The sequence below is a fragment of the Pipistrellus hanaki genome (assembly GCF_964339955.1).
Source record: "Pipistrellus hanaki genome assembly, chromosome: 8".
Taxonomy (NCBI): domain Eukaryota; kingdom Metazoa; phylum Chordata; class Mammalia; order Chiroptera; family Vespertilionidae; genus Pipistrellus; species Pipistrellus hanaki.
This window is the reverse complement of record NC_140510.1, coordinates 8,976,097-8,999,167: the sequence shown is the minus strand read 5'-3', so window position 1 is coordinate 8,999,167 and position 23,071 is coordinate 8,976,097. Positions and strand designations below refer to the sequence as shown.

Below are 23,071 nucleotides of genomic sequence, written 5' to 3'. Positions count from 1 at the left end.
CCCCCAAATGCCCCAAGTTCCCAAGCCACATCCAGGACTGTGGAGAGTAGCCGAGGGGGGCCAGCAGGTGGCGAGCTCAGGGGCCCTGCCAGGATTCCAGATCAGGGGCCTCGGACCGCTGAGTGGTCAGCATTTCAAACACTGATTTGTGTTGGTACTTGAATGGTACCTCCTTTTCCTGTTTTATTTTATATGTGGTTGTTGCAGGTTCACAGGAAATTCACTCGTTTTTCAGGTTTTGCTTGTACCCAGCTACACTGCTGTACGAAAGCCTATGAAACCGCTGACCGGCCCATTCTGAATTACAGCTCCACACAATGCAATGGTTCTCACAGGTCAACAGGCAACAGGGCCACAGAAGAACAAGGCAATGGATACAAGAAAGGCATGTAAACACCGGAGAAGATGCTCAGCTTCACGCCTGTCAGGAAGAATTACGTGAAAGCAAGGAAAATGAAGTGCGGATTCTGTGTGTGCACATGAGAAAGGCCGGCAGCATGCAGTGCCGGCGAGGGAGTGAGACCGGGTGCCGCCTGCGCAGGTGGCGGGATGGAAAGCCTGAGTTCGGGGACAAGGGACCGTGACGAGAAACCAAATCTCTGCGTGTGCTCAGGGCTGGGCGCGCTCAGGCACCTCCCTCCGGCCCTGGACCCACATCCGTGCTGGGGCTGGGCCCTCACGTGCCCCTGATGGGCCAGCTCTTAGAGGTGGGAGCCTGACAGCCTGGTTGCTCTACCCCAGCGGCAGCCATCTGCCCCCAGGCCGTCCACTTTCTGTCTGAGCCACAGGGAAGCCTGGGCCGGCACTGTCAGGGAGGCAGGTCTCAGTCTAGCCTGAGACAACCACAGCCTCCTCCCCGTCTCCCCCCACCCCACCCCCAGGCCCCCCAGGAGCGTGGGCGCCTATGGCCATCCCCAAAAACGGCTCCACCACAGCCCTGCTTCCAGGGAGGAGAAAGGGGAGGGTGGGCACAGCCATGCTTACACAGGGCCCGCTTCGGGCCACGCCGGGTCCAGACGAGCAGCCACCCAGCCAGGCCAACAGCCCCTCCCCGGGGTGTGGAGTGGGAGCGGGGAAGAGAGTGCCAGGCCTCCAGGTGTTGACCCACTGAGGCGGGGAGCTGGTGGGAAGAGAGCAGATGATCCCCCGCAGGAACAGAGAAGCGGGTCTGAGAGTCCTCCCGGCGTCCGGGCCTCAGGCTTTGGTTTGCTCCTGAGGCCCGCTGACCCCGGCCTGGAGGCCCCGCTCGTGTGCTGTCAGCAGTGGCCGGTGTGGCCAGCCGAAGAGGTCGCCGTCACTCGTCCTTCCTCCTCAGAAAACAGACGATACCCAGTGCTGGATGTGGGCAACCGGGAACCCACACACCAGTGGGGTGCAAAGTGCTGCCGCCACTTCAGAAACTGTCCGGCAGCTCCCCAAAACATGAGACGAGTGACCATGTGACCCAGAGACTGCTCTCCTAGGGATACACACAGAGAAACTAAAGGCCGGGCCACCCAGAAACCAGTGCATACTGCCCACAGCAACATCTTCATGACGGCTGGAGAGCGGACGCCCAGACGTCCACCGCCTGAAGAACGAACACGTGAAACGAGGCTCTCCCTCCTGGCGTGCTCCCGGGCGAGGAGGAGGAGGAGGAGGAGGAGGAGGAGCGCCGATGCAGGCCGCCGGCGGTGCTGAGCGCAGGAGTCAGCCCAGACCGCCAGCGCGGGACACGTTTATATGGCACGGGCAGCTCACAGAGCGGATGCAGAAGCATTGTCCTTCTCCCTCTGGCCGCTACAGTAAGGTGACCAGACAGAATCTTTCCAAAAATCGGGATTGTGTTTAAACACCGGGAGATGTGGGACAAATCGTTAAAAATCAGGACTGTCCCACCAAAAGCAGGACGTCTGGTCACCTTATGCTACAGACTCCAAAGCTGTGCACCCCGGGCTCACCCTGGCCCTGCCTCAGCAGGCCGTCTGACCCCGGAGCGCCCCATCCTCACTGGGCTGCCCCTTCTCTTAGGAAATGAAGGGGTTGTAACACCACAGTACCTACGTGCGCAGAATGGCTACTTGGACACGTAGCAAAATGTGTTAAAGTAGCCACTTCCTCCCTCAGAGCAGCTGATCCGCACACGTGCTTCTAAGCAGTATTTCTGCCCTAATTCACCAGCCCCGGAAACCGGACGCAGATCCAATCACACAGGGTCAGACAGTGGTTCTTCCTACCCTCACCTTCTTGCTGCTCCCCTCCCCTCCCAGCACCCCAAGAAAATAGCCAGATTTAACTGCCGAAGAGAAATAACCTTTGTTAAGACCCTGATACACCTGCATTAAATACTGTCTTTCTAAGGCAAACCCTACAAATGATAACCTTTCTATCTGTGCAGTGACCTTAAGCCTGGCACCGGTCCTCCAGCCCCACTGACGGCCTGTGCTGGACGCCAGAACTTGCTGGTTTAGGGGCAGGGCACCCCCAAGGCTCCAGGCTGCCAGCTGCACCCCACAAGAGGCAGTGCCACGTGCCACCTGGAAGCAGGGGGGCCACATGACAGCCACAGACCCGCCCGTGCAGCGCCCACACGAGGCTGTCTACATTACAGCACAGGCGCGCGTCTGCCTGAGTTCCCGACCTTTTGGAGGGCGCTGTTTTGATGATTTTAACAGTAAGAAGCCCAGGTACTCTGCAGAACGGTGAGCGGTGAGCGAGCTTAGAAGCGTGTCCGCCCAGACTGCAGTCTGCCACATCGGGGAGCAGACGGGATGCTACAGAAGCCATCAGAGCCGAGCCCCCACAGCGGGGGCCCGCCTCGTCGTTACACACTCCGCGTGGGCAGCACTCAGTGAAGATGCGAGCAGGGCCTCCTCTACAATGTCATTTCAGCTGAAACCGGTTTGGCTCAGTGGATAGAGCGTCGGCCTGCGGACTGTAAGGTCTCAGGTTCAATTCCGGTCAGGGGCATGTGCATTGGTTGCGGGCACATCCCCAGTGGGGGATGTGCAGGAGGCAGCTGGTCGATGTTTCTGGCTCTCTATCCCTCTCCTTTCCTCTCTGTAGAAAACCAATAAAATATATATATATTTTTTAAAATGTCATTTCACGGAGCAGTGATGGCTCGTCCTGAAGGACAGACCTGACACTCCAGGCATCAAAAGCCTCTTGGTCCCCAGGAGGTGACACACAGCTGAACGACATTTCAGAGAACGCGGAATGACATCTGATGGGAACGGTGGGCGGTTTGACAACCGTCAGCTTCGGGAAAGCCACAGCTGCCTGCCCACGGACAGGAGCGGAGAGGAGCCTCGAACACTCCACCCACGGGGAGAGGAGGGCGGGATAAGGAGTGCGGTGAGGACCCTGACAGACCCTGCGCTGCAGTGACCAGAGCCCCTCTCTCCGTTAGAGAAGAGGACATGGACGATGGCCACATGGCATCAGATGAACAAGTTTTAATAATTATGATTCTTAACAAACTATTTCCAGAACGTAGGGGGTTTTAACATAATTCTTAAGACCTTATCATCCCCAGTTCCCTGTACCATCTGGAACTGTAAGTATTGTGTGTTAGCTGAATCAATTGGTCTACTATTAAAATAACATAGTTGAAATCTGACATGACCAGGAAGAGACCTTTGAAACACTGAGACTCATTTCTACATTCTCTGAGCTGGATGTAATAAGCAGTGTGTACAAGTCACCTCAGATTCATGTCAGTAAACGCTGATTGGTTTTAAAACACAACAGAGAAACCAGGAAACCCAATCCATGGCGCCGCAGCCCGGCTGCACTGTCAGCATCTTTATTAGTTTATTAACTCACAGATTAATGAGGAGGGCCTGGCCCCAGGAACAGCATCAGTCCCTTACTGTGCTTTCCTTTTAGCAAACCTCCGTGATGTGGTTTAGAAAGTTCTTTACTGAGTAAACAATTCTAGATTTTATGTCGACAAAATAAAACATCCTTGCATGGCACAAACAAACCAAACAACACAGCGTCTCACGTAATTCTCCAGACAAGGCCTCAGGAGGTGCTGTGTCCATTCCACAAACACACAGGCTGCGGGTCCAGGGACTGGGGAGAGCACAGCGCGCCGGAATGGAGCTGGGTGTATCCAAACCCACAATTCCTGCCTCTGACCCCACCCAGTCTCTCAGAAAGATTAACACTATCTCCCAAGTCAGTGTCACTAACAGGGAGAGAGACTTCTCAACACTTCACAGCCCAGGCTGGCCGGAAAGGACGGCCTCCAGCTTCTGTGGCCGCACAGGATCATGCTACCTGAAGGCTCTCCCATCAGTGAGCTGTTATAGGACCATGTGTAAAGCAATGGAGTTGGGTTCCTACCTCATTCCTTACACACCAAAATGAATGTCGTAGTATTAAAGAATTAAGAGGGAAAATCTTTAACAAACAGGTGAATATTATTAAAATCTTAAAGTGAAGAAGGCTTTCCTAAATGGGACCTGTAACACAAAAAATTTTAAGGTAAAAATCCAATAAACCTGATCACATGAAAATTTATAAAAATGCTTATTATGTAGAATAGCAAGCAAACAAGAAAATATAGAAACATTTCTAACACATTAGCACAAACATGCGAAGAGTTCTTATAAATAACTAAGAAAAGGATGAAAATCCCATCTGAAAAACAGGTATATCACAGGGAAGGTAAAAGGAATAGAAATAACTAAATAAAACATGAAATATATTAAACAAAATTGAAGAAATAAACTCAAAAAAGGAATACTTTAGCCCTAACCGGTTTGGCGCAGTGGATAGAGCGTCAGCCTTTGGACTCAAGGGTCCCAAGTTCGATTCCGGCCAAGGGCATGTATCTTAGTTGCAGGCACATCCCCAATAGGGAGTGTGCAGGAGGTAGCTGATCGATGGTTCTAACTCTCTATCCCTCTCCCTTCCTCTCTGTAAAAGATCAATAATATATATATTTTTTAAAGGAATACTTTATATTTTCCCCACTAATGAGCAAAGGTTAAAGAGTGTTGGCAAAAGTATAGAAAAACAGACATTCTTCACTCATTCAAAAAAGTTACATATGTGCTAGGACTAGCAGTAGTGAACAAGATACTCAAGATATCTGCCTTCAAGAAGTTATATTCCAGCCCTGACTGGGTTTCTCATTGGTTAGAACAATGTCCTGTACACCAAAAAGGTTGCAGGTTTGATAGTGAGTCAAGGTATGTACAGGAGGCAACCAATTAAGGTTTCTCCTCCCACCCACCATCCCTTTCTTTCTAAAAATCAATTAAAAAGCATATCCTGGAGGGGGGAGGGGGGGAAATTTAAAAAAAAGTTTATACTCCAGGCATGGTAGAGATGGGGAACAGATAATAAGGGAAAAGGAAATAAACAATTATTCAGATAGTTATTATTTATAAAAGCACAAATCAGTACAATATTTTTACAGGGCAATATGGCAGCATCTACCAAAATGTTGTACTGGCAATTCTAACTCTAGATGTTTCACTCCTGCTTAAGCGCAAAGATGTGGGCACAGAGAAGCCCACGGGAGTGTCAGGCCTGGTTATAAGAGTGGAACAAGCTGCCGCTCCTCAGGAGGACCAGCGATGCAGCCACCAGGCCACAGCTCCTGACGTGACCAGCAAGGACCAGCTTTGGCTTGTTTGTTTCCTCCATGTGGAAAGATGGAGGGTATTTTGTTGGACAAAAAAAAAAACCAAGTTGCTAAACAGTATCTATAATAATAACCTATATATATAAAAGGCTAAGCGACCGTCACATCTGAAAAAACTGAAGGGACGACCGAACAGGCTGTGTGGGGCGACTGGGCTGGCAGGGGGGGGAGTGAGGGACAACCAAACAAGTGAACAGCAGGCTGTGTGGGGCAACCAGGAGGGGGAGAGGGGAGGGACAGTTAGGGGTGATCAGGCCAGCAGGCAGAAGCAGTTAGGGGTGATCAGGCTGGCTGGGGTGGGGAGGGTGGGGAGTTAGGGACAATCAGGCAGGCAGGCAGGTGAGCAGTTAGGAGCCAGTGATCCCGGATTGTGAGAGAGATGTCTGACTACAGGTTTAGACCCCTAAACTGGCAGTTGGACATAGAGTCTAAGGGGTCCTGAATTGTAGAGGGTGCAGGCTGGGCTGAGGGAACGCCCCCCCCCCCCCATCCTGTGCACGAATTTCATGCACTGGGCCTCTAGTATATAATATGACCCCATTTCTCTTAAAAAGAGGCACACACATTTCTACAAGTATCTGTGTATGAGTGTCTATATAAATTAGATATATGTAGTTAATATATGCCTATACAATTAGATATCCATGGGTTAATGTATGACTAAGGAAAATCTTGGAAGTGAGATTACAAGAAATTTTCTGGGGTACAAATTAATGTACTATTTGGCTTTTGCTGGAGGCTAATTCCAGCAGGTCATAATAAATGCAAGAAGTCCTCAAAAGGTTGATGGGCTTCTATATTCAGCAGGGCTGAATACATGCTATTGCCTGCTGGAGTGGCCGAAAGCATTTCCCCAAACCTGAGGATCTGCACACAGTATTGCCTGTTACCAGACAGCTGGGGGCATTTAATCTACATGTTATTGCCTCCTGCTGGCCAAACAGCTGTAGGCAGCTCCCCAACCTGACAATGCCCACTGTATACCAAATTTACCTTTGGTATGTATATCTACTTTGCTATAGGGAAAAATGTGGGAATAAAAAGAGCCCTGGGTCCAGAGATGGAAAGAATTTAGGTACTATAGCTAAGCTTCCTCTGGCTCCCCTATGGATTACAAATTTATATTATATTTCTAGTCTCTTTATTAATTTACACGCAGAGCCTTCTCCAGATTCCTGAACGCTGTTAGATGCTGGGTATCACCCCGGCATTAGGCTGTCCTGTTTTACAGTAAGAATGTGTTACTTTTATACTTTTGGGGGGGGGGGGGGAGAACAATAAGAGAGAAAGCATTTTTAAAAAGGTAACATGTTTAAGGATCACTTCGTTTACTCAGTTTATATCCCAAACTTCAGGGTAAAAATTAATCTGGAGAGAAAACTTTAGCTGTGGAGAAAGGATAAAGTAACTCATCCCTTGCCTCATTCCTTAAATCCAAAGTCCCTGGTGTAACTGGGGAGGAGAGAATATATAACTACTATGTGCTTATTATTTGCCAGACATCCATTATTCACTTAATTCTCAAGGCAACACACAAAATGAAATCATTCCAATTCCAGATAATGAAAACTCCTAGAGATTAAGTGATTTCCCCAGAGCAGAAGCTGGTAAAAAAAATAAATAAATAAATAAATAAACAAACAAATAAATAAATAAATAAATAAATAAAATAAAATAAAAATTTAAAAAAGGCTGCCATTCTGTCTGGGTTCTAAGCGGGGAAGACGGCCTGGCCACTCCTCCAGTCATTGTGGTGGAGAGACTGAGGGTGGGGTGGGGTAGGGGCAACTGATTATGTTTTTCTTCAAGGAGGCTCTTTCTACCCTCCACTCCTACCTGGTCCTTTCCCGCCAAGTTCCTTCCCTCAGCCCTAGAGCCGCACTCCCCAGGGAAGTGCCCAGCCCAGGGTCCACCCATCAGGAGCCCTAAAACAGTGGCCGGAAGAGGGTGCCTCCTTCCAGAGCTGCCACATCACGCTCAGCCTCCCCCAGGCTGGCCGGTGTGAGCGGAAGGGGACCCGGAGGAAGGGGACCCTGACTGCACCTCTCTCAGCCTGCCGTCTGTAAACGGGAACGCGTTACACATTTGGGAGGATAACTGAAGGGAAAAATTAAAAGTGTCTTGTAAATTCTAAAGTGCTAACATGTCCCCTCAAAGGTGTGTGGTCCCCGCATAAAGCCGAGGTGCCGACGTAAGGAATCCTTGACACAAAAGCTCACATGGGTTAGGAGTCACTGCTCTGTAATCACAGTTTTAAAGATGGTGTTTTAACCCACTGCAGAGGATATCTCCTCCATCAGTTGTCTGTTCGTAGTGAATGAAGAGCAAAAGGGAAAGCTCAGCAGCCTTCCTGTTTATAATCTGTCCGAGAGTTCTAAGACCAACCCTTTCCAAGTCCCAATTGGATGACCTGGTTAACTTCCAAAATAGGACTGGGGTGACCACGTGTCCACTTTAATGTGAACGCTTACTATGCGCCCTACACCTTCCCAGTGTCCAGTATTTACTCATTTTACACACAGAGTAGCACCTACTTTGCAGGGATTTTCTCTCTGGTTTACAGATGAGGAAGTGGGGAAACTGAGAGACTGACTTGCCAAAGTGGCTGCTCAAAGGCCCAGCCTCAGCAACACAGTTGGAGATCTTGGCCATCTGGTCTACCTCCCCATCCATTTCATTTACACTCTTCCTCGTGTTCCAAACCCTAGTTGTCCTGAACTATTTGGGATTCTCTGGACAGACAGTGCGCTTAGCTGCACCGCCACCACTCCAACCTGTTCCTGCCTTTGCACATGGCTTTCTCCCTTTTCACTGAACCACCACTCCTTCCAATGAGCAGGAGCCTTCTTCCGTGAAGAAATGAAAGTAAGAATCCTACAAAATGCCAAAACCGGTTTGGCTCAGTGGACAGAGCGTCGGCCTGTGGGCTGAGAGGTCCCAAGTTCGATTCCGGTCAAGGGCATGTACATTGGTTGCGGGCACATCCCAGTAGGGGGTGTGCAGGAGGCAGCTAGTCGATGTTCCTCTCTCATCGATGTTTCTAGCTCTCTATCCCTCTCCCTTCCTCGCTGTAAAAAAATCAATAAAATATATATATATTTTTAAAAAGAATCCTACAAAAATTCATGATTGTGTTAGGATTCAAGTGTAGGAAATACACAAGCTTTCTCCACAACAAGCCACTTTGCAAAGTTGTGTGTTATCTCAATCCCAGAAGATACTACACAGATTGCCTGGGGTTCTCTTTCCTTTGTTTTCCGTGACCCCGCCCTCACCACCCGCTTTATCCCTCCCCTCAGGTTCCAGCCGGCCTTTGGGAAAGATCTGTCCATGTGACCTTTGGCCACTGGCAGAAACTGATCTCTAAGTGTTTAGATCCACATTCAACAGCTGTCCACCCCTTCCCTCGGGATTCCATTTCAGAGGAAGAGGGCACATTTGTTTTTCAAACCATTTTCACCATCTCCAAAATTAGCCACTGGGCTTGGCAATGTGAAATCCAATACCCCTTGCCCAAGCCTCGCGAGGTAGGGCACTGGTGGACTATGGTTGAAATGACATTTTGATTTACAGATACAGCACCCTTTCCATGTTTCCAGAGAACATCACACATTACAAGGAAGACGGCATGGGCTGGCCTCCTGGAGAGAGGGCAGCATCGCAGAGCCAATGCAGGAAACATCAATCCTCATAGCAAACTTCCCAAGTAACCGGAGAAGTTGTGTTAAAACTATTGTTTAATGGAAGCAATGTCTGTGTTGGATGATACAGATGTATAGGCTACTTTGAATAAGGCATGTTGAAAAGATGTCCAGTACAGCATAATGAGAATAGCAACAAAAGGAGAAAGAAATAAAATGGAATAAATCATGTCTAATTTCTAATTTTGTGAATATGCATAGAGCACCTACATTCAAGCTTAATGCTGGGGATGCAATGTTAAAAAGCCCTCACAGAGCTTCATTCTATTACGGGAGATAGGCACTAAAATAACCACACTGTATGTTTTCACCCAACAGTCATGACAATATTCTGTCAGAAATAATACACGGAAATAGTAAAACAACATACAGACATAGTAAACGATGTTTAAGAGGCTGTGATAATGGCAGAAAATGTTAGTACAAGAATCTCTTATAGCCAAAACCGGTTTGGCTCTGGATAGAGCGTCAGCCTGCGGACTGAAAGGTCCCAGGTTCGATTCCGGTCAAGGGCATGTACATTGGGTGTGGGAACATCCCTAGTAGGGGGTGTACAAGAGGCAGCTGGTTGATATTTCTCTCTCATCGACGTTTCTAGCTCTCTATCTCTCTCCCTTCCTCTCTGTAAAAAATCAATAAAATATATTATATTTTAAAAAAAAATCTCTTATAATCTATAATAATAAAAGCATAATATGCAAATCGACCGAAGGACTGAACAACAGAACCTTCCAGAAGACCATGCTATGATATGCACTCGTGGGTGTGATGCAATTGGTCCAGGACTCGCGCCATCACTCCATAATCGCCCACCGGGGGGAAGGTCCTGCATTGATCATCTGCCTCCTAGTGGTCATCGCGCATCATAGCGACTGGTCATTTTGCCATTTTGGTCTATTTGCATATTAGCCTTTTATTATATAGGATAATTCAAGAGTGGGCCTTCCTTCCCCCAGCTGCCAACAATGGCTTCCCTCTGGCACCCGGGACCTGGGCTTCCCTCATAGCCCTGGGTTCGTCCAGAATGTCATCTGGAAGGATTTCTGGTCTAATTAGCATATTACGCTTTTATTATTATAGACTAAATTCATGCTAGAGTAGGCTTTCCTTCCCCCGGCTGCTGGCCCCGGCTTCCCTCTGGCACCCGGGACCTGGGCTTCCCTCCAGCCGCCGCACCCGGGACCTGGAGTTCCCTCGTAGGCCCAGCTTCGTCCGGAAGGTCGTCTGGAAGGACATCCAGTCTAATTAGCATATTATACTTTTATTATTCTTTTAAAATATATTTTATTAATTTTTTTACAGAAGAGAGAGGGATAGAGAGTTAGAAACATCAATGAGAGAGAATCATCGACCAGCTGCCTCTTGCACACCCACTACCTGGAATATGCCCACAACCAAGGTACATGCCCTTGACCGGAATCGAACCCGAGACCTTTCACTCCGCAGGCTGACGCTCTATCCACTGAGCCAAACTGGTTTCGGCTACTTTTATTATTATAGATTAGAGGCCCAGTGCATGAAATTCATGCACAGGGGAGCGGGATCCCCTCAGCCCAGCCTGCACCCTCTCCAATCCAGGACCCCTTGGGGGAAGTCCAAATGCCAGTTTAGGGATCAGGCCTAAACCGGCATTTGAACATCCCTCTCACAATCTGGGACCACTGGCTCCTGCCTGCCTCCCTTTTGCCCCTAACTTCCCCCGCTGCCGGCCTGGTCACCCTATAATGCCCTCCCACCGGTCTGGTTGCCCCTTACTATCCCCTACCAGCCTGGTTGCCCCCAGCTGCCCTCCTGCAAGCCTGGTCACCCCATACAGCCTGCTGTTCAGTCGTTTGGTCATCCCTCACTAACCCCCCTGCCAGCTATTCAGCCATCCATCTGGTCATTTAGGTCATGACAGCCCCTGGCTTTTTATATATAACCTAATAATAGAGTGATATGCAAATTAACCATCATCTGCTACACAAGCCACGCCCACTAGGCAATCAGGGCAAGTATGCAAATTAACTTAACCAAGATGACGGTTAGTTTGCATATCAAGACAGTGTAGAACACATGTGTCAAACACAAGGCCCGTGGGCCAAATCCAGCCCGCCAGGCCTTGCAATGTGGCCCGCACCGCGCTGTCATCACTGCACTCCGCTGTCAGTTTATGACATTGTCAGTTTATGACTGTTCAGTAAACCATTCGGCCCTCGATTTAGGCTGGATTTTAGATTTTGGCCCCTTCTCTGATTGAGTTCGACACCCCTAGTGTAGAAAGAAGCCAAGCCTGAGAAGGGAGTGAACCTGCAGAGAAGCAAGCAGGGCGGCAGAGAAAGGAGGAAAGCAGGCAGGGCAGCGACCACAGCAGATTGCAGGAATCTCCCTGCAATGGACCACTAGTATTAGGATAATCCAAAGTATCATCAAATGAAAAATTATTAAGTTTCCAAAAAAATTGCAAGGTTAAAATTTAAAGACCATTAAATAAAATTTATAAAACTACTAAACTGGGGGCATTCTAAGCATAAAAATAAAAACCATTTAAAAAGACAAACAGTTGACAATAACCCTTTAAAATAAATTTCTACACAGAAAATTAAGAAACCATAACATATACCCACACCATAAATATAGTTATCATACAAGAAAATAGTTCAACAGGCAGCAACCAACAGGGAAAATGTTGCAATGTACAGCAGCTAGAAGGTTGATGGACTTCATATATGGTGTATCTTACAATCCCTAAGATATAACAACCTGATAGGAAAAAGTGCAAAGGACAGAACAAAACAGATGGAGAAATAAAAGAGACCACATATCCAAAGTGTGACATTAAGTGCTATGCTCACTAATGAGATGGGAAATGCTGATGCCCAGGCCTGGAGACAGTGCCATGCCCCGGTGGAGATGCGTACCGGCTCCTGAGAAGGCACCACGGTAACTGTGTCACAGCCTTCCTCAGACCCTCTGACTCCATAACCCTAGTTCCACTTCTGAAGTCTGTGTCTAGAAGTAAATAAATAATCAACAGTTCACACAAAGACAACTGGAAACTGTGTCCTATTGTGAAACTGGATAACAACCAACGCAAAGTACAGTGCTGTGCAGCCAGCACAAAACTTAAGTTCTCAAAGCATGTCTGACGACATGAGAAATCCCATGAACAGCCCCGCAGGGCGACTCGGTTGGCTGGAGCGTCACCCGTGCACCAAAAGGCTGCAGGTCAGGGCACAGACCCAGGTTGAGGGTTCGATGCCTGGTCTGCGCACATATGGGAGGCAACAGGTGATGTCTCTCTCTCAAATCCATGAAAGCACACCCTCAGATAAGGATTTTAAAACAGGAAACAAAGCTCACAAATGGAGTAAATAAGAAAACAGGGACCCATGTCTGCAGCAGGATCATCACTGTCAAAGATGCTTGTATAAATAAGTAGAAACAAGGTTAGCAGTGGTTCTTGAGTACGAGTAGAGATTTTGATTTTATTTTTCTTTCAGTTTTCCTCCTTCTACTTTTCTAAATCATCCAAAAAAAATTAATGAACATGTATTATTTTAATCAGGAAAATGTTGCTTAAAACAGCCAAAGTAAACACACTAGTTTCAAATTAACACAGAATGGTAAGACCATGGGACAACTCTTCTTCCCTCTCCTTTTCCTTATCCGTGCTGAGCAAAGGGTAAACTCTTAAAAACCCTGGTATGCTGACTGTCCAAAGTTGACTGATTGAAGGCGGGAGGAGTGGGAGGAGGTGGGGAGGCAGGGGCCGGGTGCTGCCCACTCCCTCCTCACACCACAGGAGGGGGCCGCGAATGGGAACCGCCTCGGAGCGCAGTGCTCTGTAACGCCCTCCTTTTCTCTGGCTACATCCCGGCAGACGTGCAGCCGCTGCTGAAGGCACAGAGCTGTGACTCTGTGAGAGAGAGAGGACAATGGCGCAGTCCTCCCAAACCAGCAGGTGCACAAGAGCTCCCGAGGCCTCGCCACCCTGTCAATGGCCACCGCACAGACGAGCACAAGCCTCAGGCCTGAGCCAGCACCCGAGTGGACCCGGCTGGGCTCTGCTGCGGCCACAGAAATAAGCACGGCCTCCGCTGAGACACCTGCTATCCTGCCTCGTCCCGGCCAGTTCAGCGTCAGGGAGCCGGCTGATCAGGTTGGACTTCCACCCCAGCCGGCTTCCCAAGGAGGAGTCCAAGTTCCACAGAGAGAGCCGGCTGCTGAGGCACCGCTAGCACACCAGTCCCTGTGCCCCTGCCCTACAGCTCCCCCCAACCGGCCACCCCCAGAAACTGTGTCCCCTTCCCTACACTCCCCCCAACCGCCACCCCAGAAACTGTGTCCCCTTCCCTACACTCCCCCCAACCGCCACCCCAGAAACTGTGTCCCCTTCCCTACGCTCCCCCCACCGGCCACCCCCAGAAACTGTGTCCCCTTCCCTACGCTCCCCCCACCAACCACCCCAGAAACTGTGTCCCCTTCCCTACGCTCCCCCCAACCCGCCACCCCAGAAACTGTGTCCCCTTCCCTACGCTCCCCACAACCGCCACCCCAGAAACTGTGTCCCCTTCCCTACGCTCCCCCCACCGGCCACCCCCAGAAACTGTGTCCCCTTCCCTACGCTCCCCCCACCAACCACCCCAGAAACTGTGTCCCCTTCCCTACGCTCCCCCCAACCCGCCACCCCAGAAACTGTGTCCCCTTCCCTACGCTCCCCACAACCGCCACCCCAGAAACTGTGTCCCCTTCCCTACGCTCCCCCCAACCCGCCACCCCAGAAACTGTGTCCCCTTCCCTACCGCTCCCCCCACCAACCACCCCAGAAACTGTGTCCCCTTCCCTACGCTCCCCCCAACCCGCCACCCCAGAAACTGTGTCCCCTTCCCTACGCTCCCCCCAACCCGCCACCCCAGAAACTGTGTCCCCTTCCCTACCGCTGCCCCCACCAACCACCCCCAGAAACTGTGCCCCTGCCCCTCTGCTCTCCCCCTGTAAAACTGAGGGGCGATTACCCACTTAGGTGACCAGGAAGGATGCAGTAAACACACACACATAACCACAGAGAAACCACACAAATGTCACCCTCAGAACCCCGATCCGGGTCCTGGAAAGGGAGCCTTACGTTACAGAGAAGCCACTGTCACCTCCACCCTCCACACACTTCACTCTTTACCCGCCACAGACTTACACCTCCCGCTTTACACGCGGAAACAGGGTGGCTCGGAGAACAGGAAAGGCAGCTCCAGTCACAGAGAACTGCGAGGCCGTCTCCCTCAGGGCCCACGCCGTTCCCCTCAGGGCCCACGCCGTTCCCTCAGAGCCCACGCCGTTCCCTCAGGGCCCACGCCGTTCCCTCAGAGCCCACGCCGTTCCCTCAGGGCCCAGGCCGTTCCCTCAGGGCCCACGCCGTTCCCCTCAGGGCCTGTTCCCCTCAGGGCCCACGCCGTTCCCCTCAGGGCCCACGCCGTTCCCCTCAGGGCCTGTTCCCCTCAGGGCCCACGCCGTTCCCCTCAGGGCCTGTTCCCCTCAGGGCCCACGCCGTTCCCCTCAGGGCCCAGGCCGTTCCCCTCAGGGCCCAGGCCGTTCCCCTCAGAGCCCACACCGTTCCCCTCAGGGCCCAGGCCGTTCCCCTCAGAGCCCACACCGTTCCCCTCAGGGCCCACACCGTTCCCTCAGGGCCCACACCGTTCCCCTCAGGGCCCAGGCCGTTCCCCTCAGGGCCCACGCCGTTCCCCTCAGGGCCCAGGCCGTTCCCCTCAGAGCCCAGGCCGTTCCCCTCAGAGCCTGTTCCCCTCAGGGCCCACGCGGTTCCCCTCAGAGCCCACGCCGTTCCCCTCAGGGCCCACGCCGTTCCCCTCAGGGCCCACGCCGTTCCCCTCAGAGCCCAGGCCGTTCCCCTCAGAGCCCACGCCGTTCCCCTCAGAGCCCACGCCGTTCCCCTCGGGGCCCAGGCCGTTCCCTCAGGGCCCACGCCGTTCCCCTCAGGGCCCAGGCCGTTCCCCTCAGGGCCCACGCCGTTCCCTCAGGGCCCAGGCCGTTCCCTCAGAGCCCACGCCGTTCCCCTCAGGGCCCACGCCGTTCCCTCAGAGCCCACACCGTTCCCTCAGGGCCCACGCCGTTCCCCTCAGGGCCCAGGCCGTTCCCTCAGGGCCCACACCGTTCCCTCAGGGCCCACGCCGTTCCCCTCAGGGCCCACGCCGTTCCCCTCAGGGCCCAGGCCGTCTCCTTCAGGGCCCAGGCCGTCTCCCTCAGGGCCCACACCGTTCCCTCAGGGCCCAGGCCGTTCCCCTCAGGGCCCAGGCCATTCCCCTCAGGGCCCAGGCCATTCCCCTCAGGGCCCAGGCCGTTCCCCTCAGGGCCCAGGCCGTTCCCTCAGGGCCCAGGCCGTTCCCCTAGGGCCCAGGCCGTCTCCCTCAGGGCCCAGGCCGTTCCCTCAGGGCCCAGGCCGTTCCCTCAGGGCCCAGGCCGTTCCCTCAGGGCCCACGCCGTTCCCCTCAGGGCCCACGCCGTTCCCTCAGGGCCCAGGCCGATCCCCTCAGAGCCCACGCCATTCCCTCAGGGCCCACGCCGTTCCCTCAGGGCCCACGCCGTTCCCCTCAGAGCCCAGGCCGTTCCCCTCAGAGCCCAGGCCGTTCCCCTCAGGGCCCAGGCCGTTCCCTCAGGGCCCAGGCCGTCTCCCTCAGGGCCCACGCCGTTCCCCTCAGAGCCCACGCCGTTCCCCTCGGGGCCCAGGCCGTTCCCTCAGGGCCCACGCCGTTCCCCTCAGGGCCCACGCCGTTCCCCTCAGAGCCCACGCCGTTCCCCTCAGGGCCCACGCCGTTCCCTCAGGGCCCAGGCCGTCTCCCTCAGGGCCCACGCCGTTCCCTCAGGGCCCACACCGTTCCCTCAGGGCCCACGCCGTTCCCCTCAGGGCCCAGGCCGTCTCCCTCAGGGCCCACGCCGTTCCCCTGGGGGCCCAGGCCGTTCCCCTCAGAGCCCAGGCCGTTCCCCTCAGAGCCCACGCCATTCCCTCAGGGCCCAGGCCGTTCCCTCAGGGCCCACGCCGTTCCCTCAGGGCCCACACCGTTCCCTCAGGGCCCACGCCGTTCCCCTCAGAGCCCAGGCCGTTCCCCTCAGAGCCCAGGCCGTTCCCTCAGGGCCCAGGCCGTTCCCCTCAGGGCCCAGGCCGTTCCCCTCAGAGCCCACGCCGTTCCCTCAGGGCCCACGCCGTTCCCCTCAGAGCCCAGGCCGTTCCCTCAGGGCCCACGCCGTTCCCCTCGGGGCCCAGGCCGTTCCCTCAGGGCCCACGCCGTTCCCCTCAGAGCCCACGCCGTTCCCCTCAGGGCCCAGGCCGTCTCCCTCAGGGCCCAGGCCGTTCCCTCAGGGCCCAGGCCGTTCCCCTCAGAGCCCAGGCCGTTCCCCTCAGGGCCTGTTCCCCTCAGGGCCCACGCCGTTCCCCTCAGAGCCCAGGCCGTTCCCCTCAGAGCCCACGCCGTTCCCTCAGAGCCCACGCCGTTCCCCTCGGGCCCCACGCCGTTCCCCTCAGGACACGAGGCGTCCGTTCCTGGGCCACGGAGGACTCCGTCCGCCGGGAATCAGCCCCACGCGGCGTCTGTCTCCTGCCGCTGCTCGGACCACCACGGAGACAGTCCCCAGGCTTAGCCTCTGTCCAGGAAAGGCCTCAGCAGGTCACAGTAAACAGTAATTACACCAACCGGCTGGCGGGCCCTGGGAATGTTTCCCTATCTGGCCGGAGGAACAGCAGAGCTGATGTGTCCATTTTCCAGATAAAAGCACAGAGGCTCCACTGAGTCTCACAGCAGGAAATGGGATCAATCAGATACCACAGCCTTCTTCCTGACCCCCATCTCTCCCGCTGCGACCAGATAAAGAAACCCAAATCTGTGTCTGGTCACCGCCCTCCTCGGGGCAGGCGGCCCGCCCCGCCCCGCCCGCCCGGAGCCCGCCCCCACCTTGGTTGAGGTAGGTCAGCGTCTCTTCGTGCAGCTTCACGGCCGGGGACGTGGCGGCACACAGCACGTACTGCAGGGGTGGCAGGCGCGCCTCGTTCTCGGGGGACAGCTGGGGCTCCTCCTGCTTGAAGATGGGCAGAGCGAGCACATCCCTGCAACACACAGCGGAGGGGGCGGTGAGGAGCGGGCCGCGGGCAGGGACGGCCACGCGGGGAGAAGCGGACCAGACCGCGTCCTCCGGGGCGGCCGGCCAAGCACACGGCCGGGAGCGGGTCAACTTCCCGCCCCAACCGCCAGCCCTTCCTGAGAGAGCAGCCCGCCCCCGGTGCCTCTCCTCTCTCTCCGTGACCCGCAGGAGATGTATGCCATCGAGTCATTAATGAGGGGACAATGCAACGTCTGACGCTGCAAATGACAGAAGTCTTCTCTGTGACGATGGGACTCCCAGCACCGGCCTGAACCTTAGATGCCTTTTGGCCTCCACCCATAAGAAAGACATTATAAAGTCTTGCTTTTAGAATACAACTCTGAACAAATATTTTAATGGCTTAAATAAACTATTCTATTTATTGGCCACTACTCAGAATAATATAACCCTGTCCGTGGGGCTCTGAAAATACAGAAACTGCTGAGACATCCCCCTACCCTTCAAAAATAAAAAGGACAGCGGGCCCATAACCCCTACGTGAAGGGTCATGCTAATATCTCCTAAATGTAAAACAAGAAGAAAGGACCTTCATTTCAATTCGGTTTTCTTATGCAAACAGGAAATGGTAAGATGCTCAGCGATTCTTTTCCTCCACTTCTGAACCAAAATCCTCTCCATATCCCCCCAAAATCTGCTTCCCATCAGCCCACGCCTGGAGAGCTTGTTTCCAGATGGATTTCTAAATGCCCTTGCAAGTGGAAGAGAAATCCTTGAGGACACGAATGACCTGTGGGCAGGCTTGTTTAAGGCTCCACGTTAGGAGCAGCACGAAAACAGGTGCCAGGAAAGTGCCAGCGCCCTTATCTTGATAACCCCCCGTGAGCCGGGCTATGAATCAGATTCCCGGCCCGCTGCGCTGTATAAACAGCAGTCACCGGTACAGTGTGTTCCTCACACGGCACCATAAACGCATGTCTCTAAAACACAAGCCCAGCACACACCCAGCAATGTCCAACAATTCTCAGAAGGAAAGCCGGGCTGGGAGCACCTGCAGGGCGGCCCGCACCCCTCCTTTTCCTGAGGGGCGGCCCGCGGTGTCTAGGAACGGAGGAAGAGCCGCAGGCTGGCTCCCCTGGGATCGCATGATTTCATGTTCGCCCAAACCATCTAAATTAATAATCCATGGGCTGCTGCCTCTAAACACACACAAAAGGGGGGGGGGGGGTGCGGGGGGTAAGAGCCATCACTCAACAGCAACTCGTTTCCAGCCCGGCATCCTGATTTGCCCAGGAGTAAAAGTCACGAGAACACCAAACAGAGGAGGCAAAGGAGGCATCAAGGCCACTGCCTAAAGTCAAACCGCCGTGGCTCCGCAGTGAGGAGGCAGCCAGACAGAAAAGCCCAGGAAAAAGGAAGACCCTCGCTGGAGAGCTGGGGGAACGAGGGAATAGTCACCACCCCTCACCTGGGCCTTCGTTGAGGTCAACTTCTACGAGGTGAAAACTCCAGCTTCCAAGAAGGGAAATTTTTCAAAAAGGGCAGGGCCCTGGCCCATTTGGCTCAGTGCAAAGTGTCAGCCGCCTGACTGAAGGGTCCCAGGTTCGATTCCGATCAAGGATTCTGATTGACAGCCCTGCTCACAGTGGGTTATGTGTACCTCGGTTGCAGGCTTGATCCCTGGCCGGGTCGGGGCATGTGTGGGAGGCAACCTATGGATGTATCTCTCTCACATCGACATTTCTCTTACTCTTCCCCTCCCTTCCACTCTCTCTTAAAAAACCAATGGAAAAATATCCTCCGGTGAGGATTAACAACAACAACAAAAAAATTAAAAGTGGCATGGATATGGCCAATGTGCTCAGTGATTAGATCGTCAGCTTGTGCACTGAAGGGTCACGGGTTCAATTCCCCGTCAAGGACACTACCTGGGTTGCAGGTTCAATCCCAGGCCACCGTAGGGGCAGGAGGCAACCAATCAGTGTCTCTCCCACATCCATGTTTCCCTCTCTCTCCCTCCCTCTCTACCTTCCATTCTCTCAAAAAAAAAAAAAAAAAAAAAAAAAAAAAAAAAAAAAAAAATCCTCAGAATTACAAAAAAAAAAAAAAAAACTTTAAAAGGGGGCATGGACCAAAAGCTTCTTTGTGGACCCAAAATGATCCCAGAAACCAATGTGGCTTTATAGCTCCTTTCACCCCAATCTCTCCCCCCTCCCCCATACCAAAATCCTAAAAGGTACCTCAGGGACTCCAAAGACAAATTTCCATCTCAATGGCAGAGGCGCCTCCCATGCAAAGGGAATTTTTCTGTAATGGGATGACATTTTAGGTATCCGGGAAGATTTACATACACTCACCCTCCATTCAAGGTCACCTTCAGAATCATTTTTAAGGTATGGCACACGCTTAACGGCCACAAACTAACTTAGGCAAAACTATGCCTGAAGCTGCTACGTGCAGTAATTTAAAAAATGTAACATTTTGTAAGTGAACGGGAGTAACATCCGCGGGGCGGGCGCACAAGTCCCCGGAGCCCTTCGCTCTGACACCACAGGGTCTGCGGGACCCAGGCTCGGTCCTTCAGGCCCAGGCTCCTGCCGCCTGCTCTCCCAGGAGTAAAACCCCGCAGACACAGCCCCTGTAGTTCCTTCGCCTTCTAGAAGGGGGTGTCTACAAGGACTACTGGACAGATGTCTGTCAGAAACCAGATTCACAACTAAGTCTGGAGGGAAACTTCTTGGAGGAAAAGAAGAAAAAAAAGACCCTCCCGGTGGCTCTCACTTGGGGGCTCAGTGGCTGAGACCCCTGGGCCTCGCTGCCCACGTCCTCTGCACCGCACCGAATGCCGTCTGCGTTTAAACCGGGCACATTTCACACACCGCCGCCGGGGTGACACAGAGACCGGCCAGAGCGGGCTGGGCGGGCTGAGTGAAGACGGCCACCGGCGCCCGCCCGCTGCCGGCGGCCAGCAGCCTCCCGGGTGGGCGCTGACGGCCCTGCCTCCCGGGGACGGGGAGGACCCGGACCGGGGCCCTGCCTCCCGGGACGGGGAGGACCCGGACCGGGGCCCTGCCTCCCGGGGAAGGAGAGGACCCGCACACCGGGGCCCTGCCTCCCGGGGACGGGGAAGACCCGGACCGGGGCCCTGCCTCCCGGGGACGGGGAGGACCCGGACCGGGGCCCTGCCTCCCGGGACGGGGAGGACCCGGACCGGGGCCCTGCCTCCCGGGGAAGGAGAGGACCCGCACACCGGGGCCCTGCCTCCCGGGGACGGGGAAGACCCGGACCGGGGCCCTGTCTCCCGGGGACGGGGAGGACCCGGACCGGGGCCCTGCCTCCCGGGGACGGGGAGGACCCGGACCGGGGCCCTGCCTCCCGGGGACGGGGAGGACCCGCACACCGGAGGGCTGCTTCCCCTCGGAGAGCACCAGCCGAGGAGGATCTCCCTCAGGTCGGGAGGGTGCGGCCTCCCGGGCAGGTGCGCAGGACCCCCGGAGCGAGGGCCCGGGCCGCCCGAGCCCCCGGCGCCGCGAGGCTGAGGTGCGGGGCGCGCCTCACACCCATCCCCGGCCGGGCCACGGACCTGGGGAGCCCGGAGGCCGGAGCGGGGCCGGGGAGCGGGGCAAAGAACAGGGCTGGGCTTCCCGGGGCAGCCCTCCGACGCCGGGGAAGGAGCCGGGCAGGGGCACCGGAGGGGGCTGAGGCCAGCAGGCCCGCGCCCGCCCGGGGTCGTTCGGGGATGCGCCCCCCACCCCGGGCACCAGGGCACCAGGCTCCGCCAGCCGGGCCCCCGACACGGCGCGCCCGGACCCGCCGGCGTCCGTCCGCCCGTCCGTCCGTCCCCACGGGGCCTCCGCGCTGTGTCCTCAGTCGGCGAGGGCGGAGCGCGGGGATCCCGGTCCCGGCGCCCCGCCCGCCCCCGGCCCCCGCCCGCCGCCGGCCTCACCGAAGGTAGCCGCCGGCGCCGTGCTGGTTGTAGTGCTCGGGCTGCGTGTGCCAGAACAGCATGGCTGCAGCCGCCGCCGGGACCGGGACCGCCGCCGCCGCTCCGCCGGACCGCTCCGGCGCCGCCGCCCGCGCCTTTATGGGCGGCCGGGGGCGGGGCTGCGCTCACCTCCCCGCCCGCCCGCCCGCACCTGCCGCCCCGCCCGCCCTTCCCGGAGCCAAGGTGCCGGACCGCGGGCGGCTGGAGGGGCCGTGCGTGCGGACAGACGGCGCTGGACGGCCTCCCCCAGCCCCGCCGCCTCCCGCGCCTCCTCCGCGCAGCGCCGGCCCCGAGGGCACCGCGGCGAAGCGGCCGCGCCGAGCACCGGGTCAGCACCGAGATCCAGCCCCTCCCCTCCCCACGCGCCCTGGGTATTCACGCTTCACACTCTGCACTCGTGGGTTTTTCCTTTTAGTTGTGTGCGGATCTCCTCCTAGAATAAGGTGAGCAGACGTCCCGCTTTTGACGGGACAGCCCCGATTTCAAACAATTTGTCCCGCGTCCCACGGCGTTTTAAAAGATTCTTTCCAAAAATCGGGACTTTGTTTAAAACGCCGCGGGACGCGGGACAAATTGTTAAAAATCGGGACGTCTGGTCACCTTATCCTAGAATGTAAGCTCCAGAGGCAAGGGCTAACTCCCGCTCGCCCTGCTAGCTCCGCTGCCAGGAAGGTGCGTTGGGACGTGGCAGTAAGTGCTCATGGGTGTTCGTGGGATGGATGTGAGAAAAGGGATGGCCCTGTGTGTGAATGTCACCTGGAGGACGTGGCCTTGAGCTGAGGACGCATCATCTCTGTGAGCACCTGGAGGGAAAGTGGTTCCAGGCAGAGGCAACAGCGACCCCAAGGCCCCAGAGCAGACCCTTAGCATGGCTGGGCTGGGTGACCAGAGCCAGAGCTCAGGGCCTGAGGTGGGAGAGGCCGGCAGGACAGCCCCTGGGGGCACAGCAGACCCTGCCCGGAGCTGGGGTTGTATTCTGGGTCTCTTAAGCATATCTGATTTGCCTTTGGTAAAGATCAGTCTGGAAGGAGTGTGGACAGCCATAGCACCAAGTTCTGTGCCTGAGTGTTAGTCAAAGGAAATGAAGTCACATGGAGACCTGGGCCAGAACCCCCAACTCCCCTCTCTGTTCTCTCAGCTCCCCTCCCTCCAGTCACAGCTGCAAGACACTTACCCTGAGTAGCTCTCACACCCCCTGCTCTTCTGTCCCATGAGGACAATGAGAAGTGCCACTCCTTCCCCTTCAAGGAAGGACTGTGAGCAGCCAGCCCTCCGCCACCAGCACTGCGGGGACTGCCTCTGCTCCGGGAGCCACGATCAAGGCCGGAGTTCTAAGAGTCTGACCCTGCCCGGCTGGCCTGCGTGCCTCGGAGGTTGAGTGTCTACCAGGAGGTCACAGTTTGATTCCCATGTTCAGGAACCTGAAATGTTTCATCAGTAGAGTGATTGCTAAGTCTCTGCCCAGGCCGGGCCGTGCAGGCCCTGTGTGTGGCTGGAGAGGGGAGAGGAGGGCCTGTCTGCCCGGCTCCAGCACCGAGCTCACAGGCTTTGCCTGGAGAGGATGCCGCCCCTTCGGAAAAGGCAGGTGAGGAGGCCCCAGGCCTCTGAGGGCAGCAGAAGCTCACATCTACCAGATGCCATGGCCCTTCCCGGGACAGGCTG

At 55.1% G+C, this 23,071-nt stretch overlaps 1 protein-coding gene across 1 annotated transcript in view; it reads right to left on the bottom strand.

The window, feature by feature from the left end:
- Nucleotides 1-21,432, bottom strand: part of TFCP2L1 (transcription factor CP2 like 1) — a gene marked incomplete at its 5' end in the record, with an annotated part of 62,743 nt that extends 41,311 nt beyond the window's left edge. Inside the window, 2 exons of the mRNA XM_084892248.1 lie at nt 17,280-17,431; nt 21,371-21,432. Coding sequence (XP_084748374.1) covers nt 17,280-17,431; nt 21,371-21,432 — 214 coding nt within the window. The remainder of the gene's footprint in view (nt 1-17,279; nt 17,432-21,370) is intronic.
- Between the last annotated feature and the right edge of the window lie 1,639 nt (nt 21,433-23,071).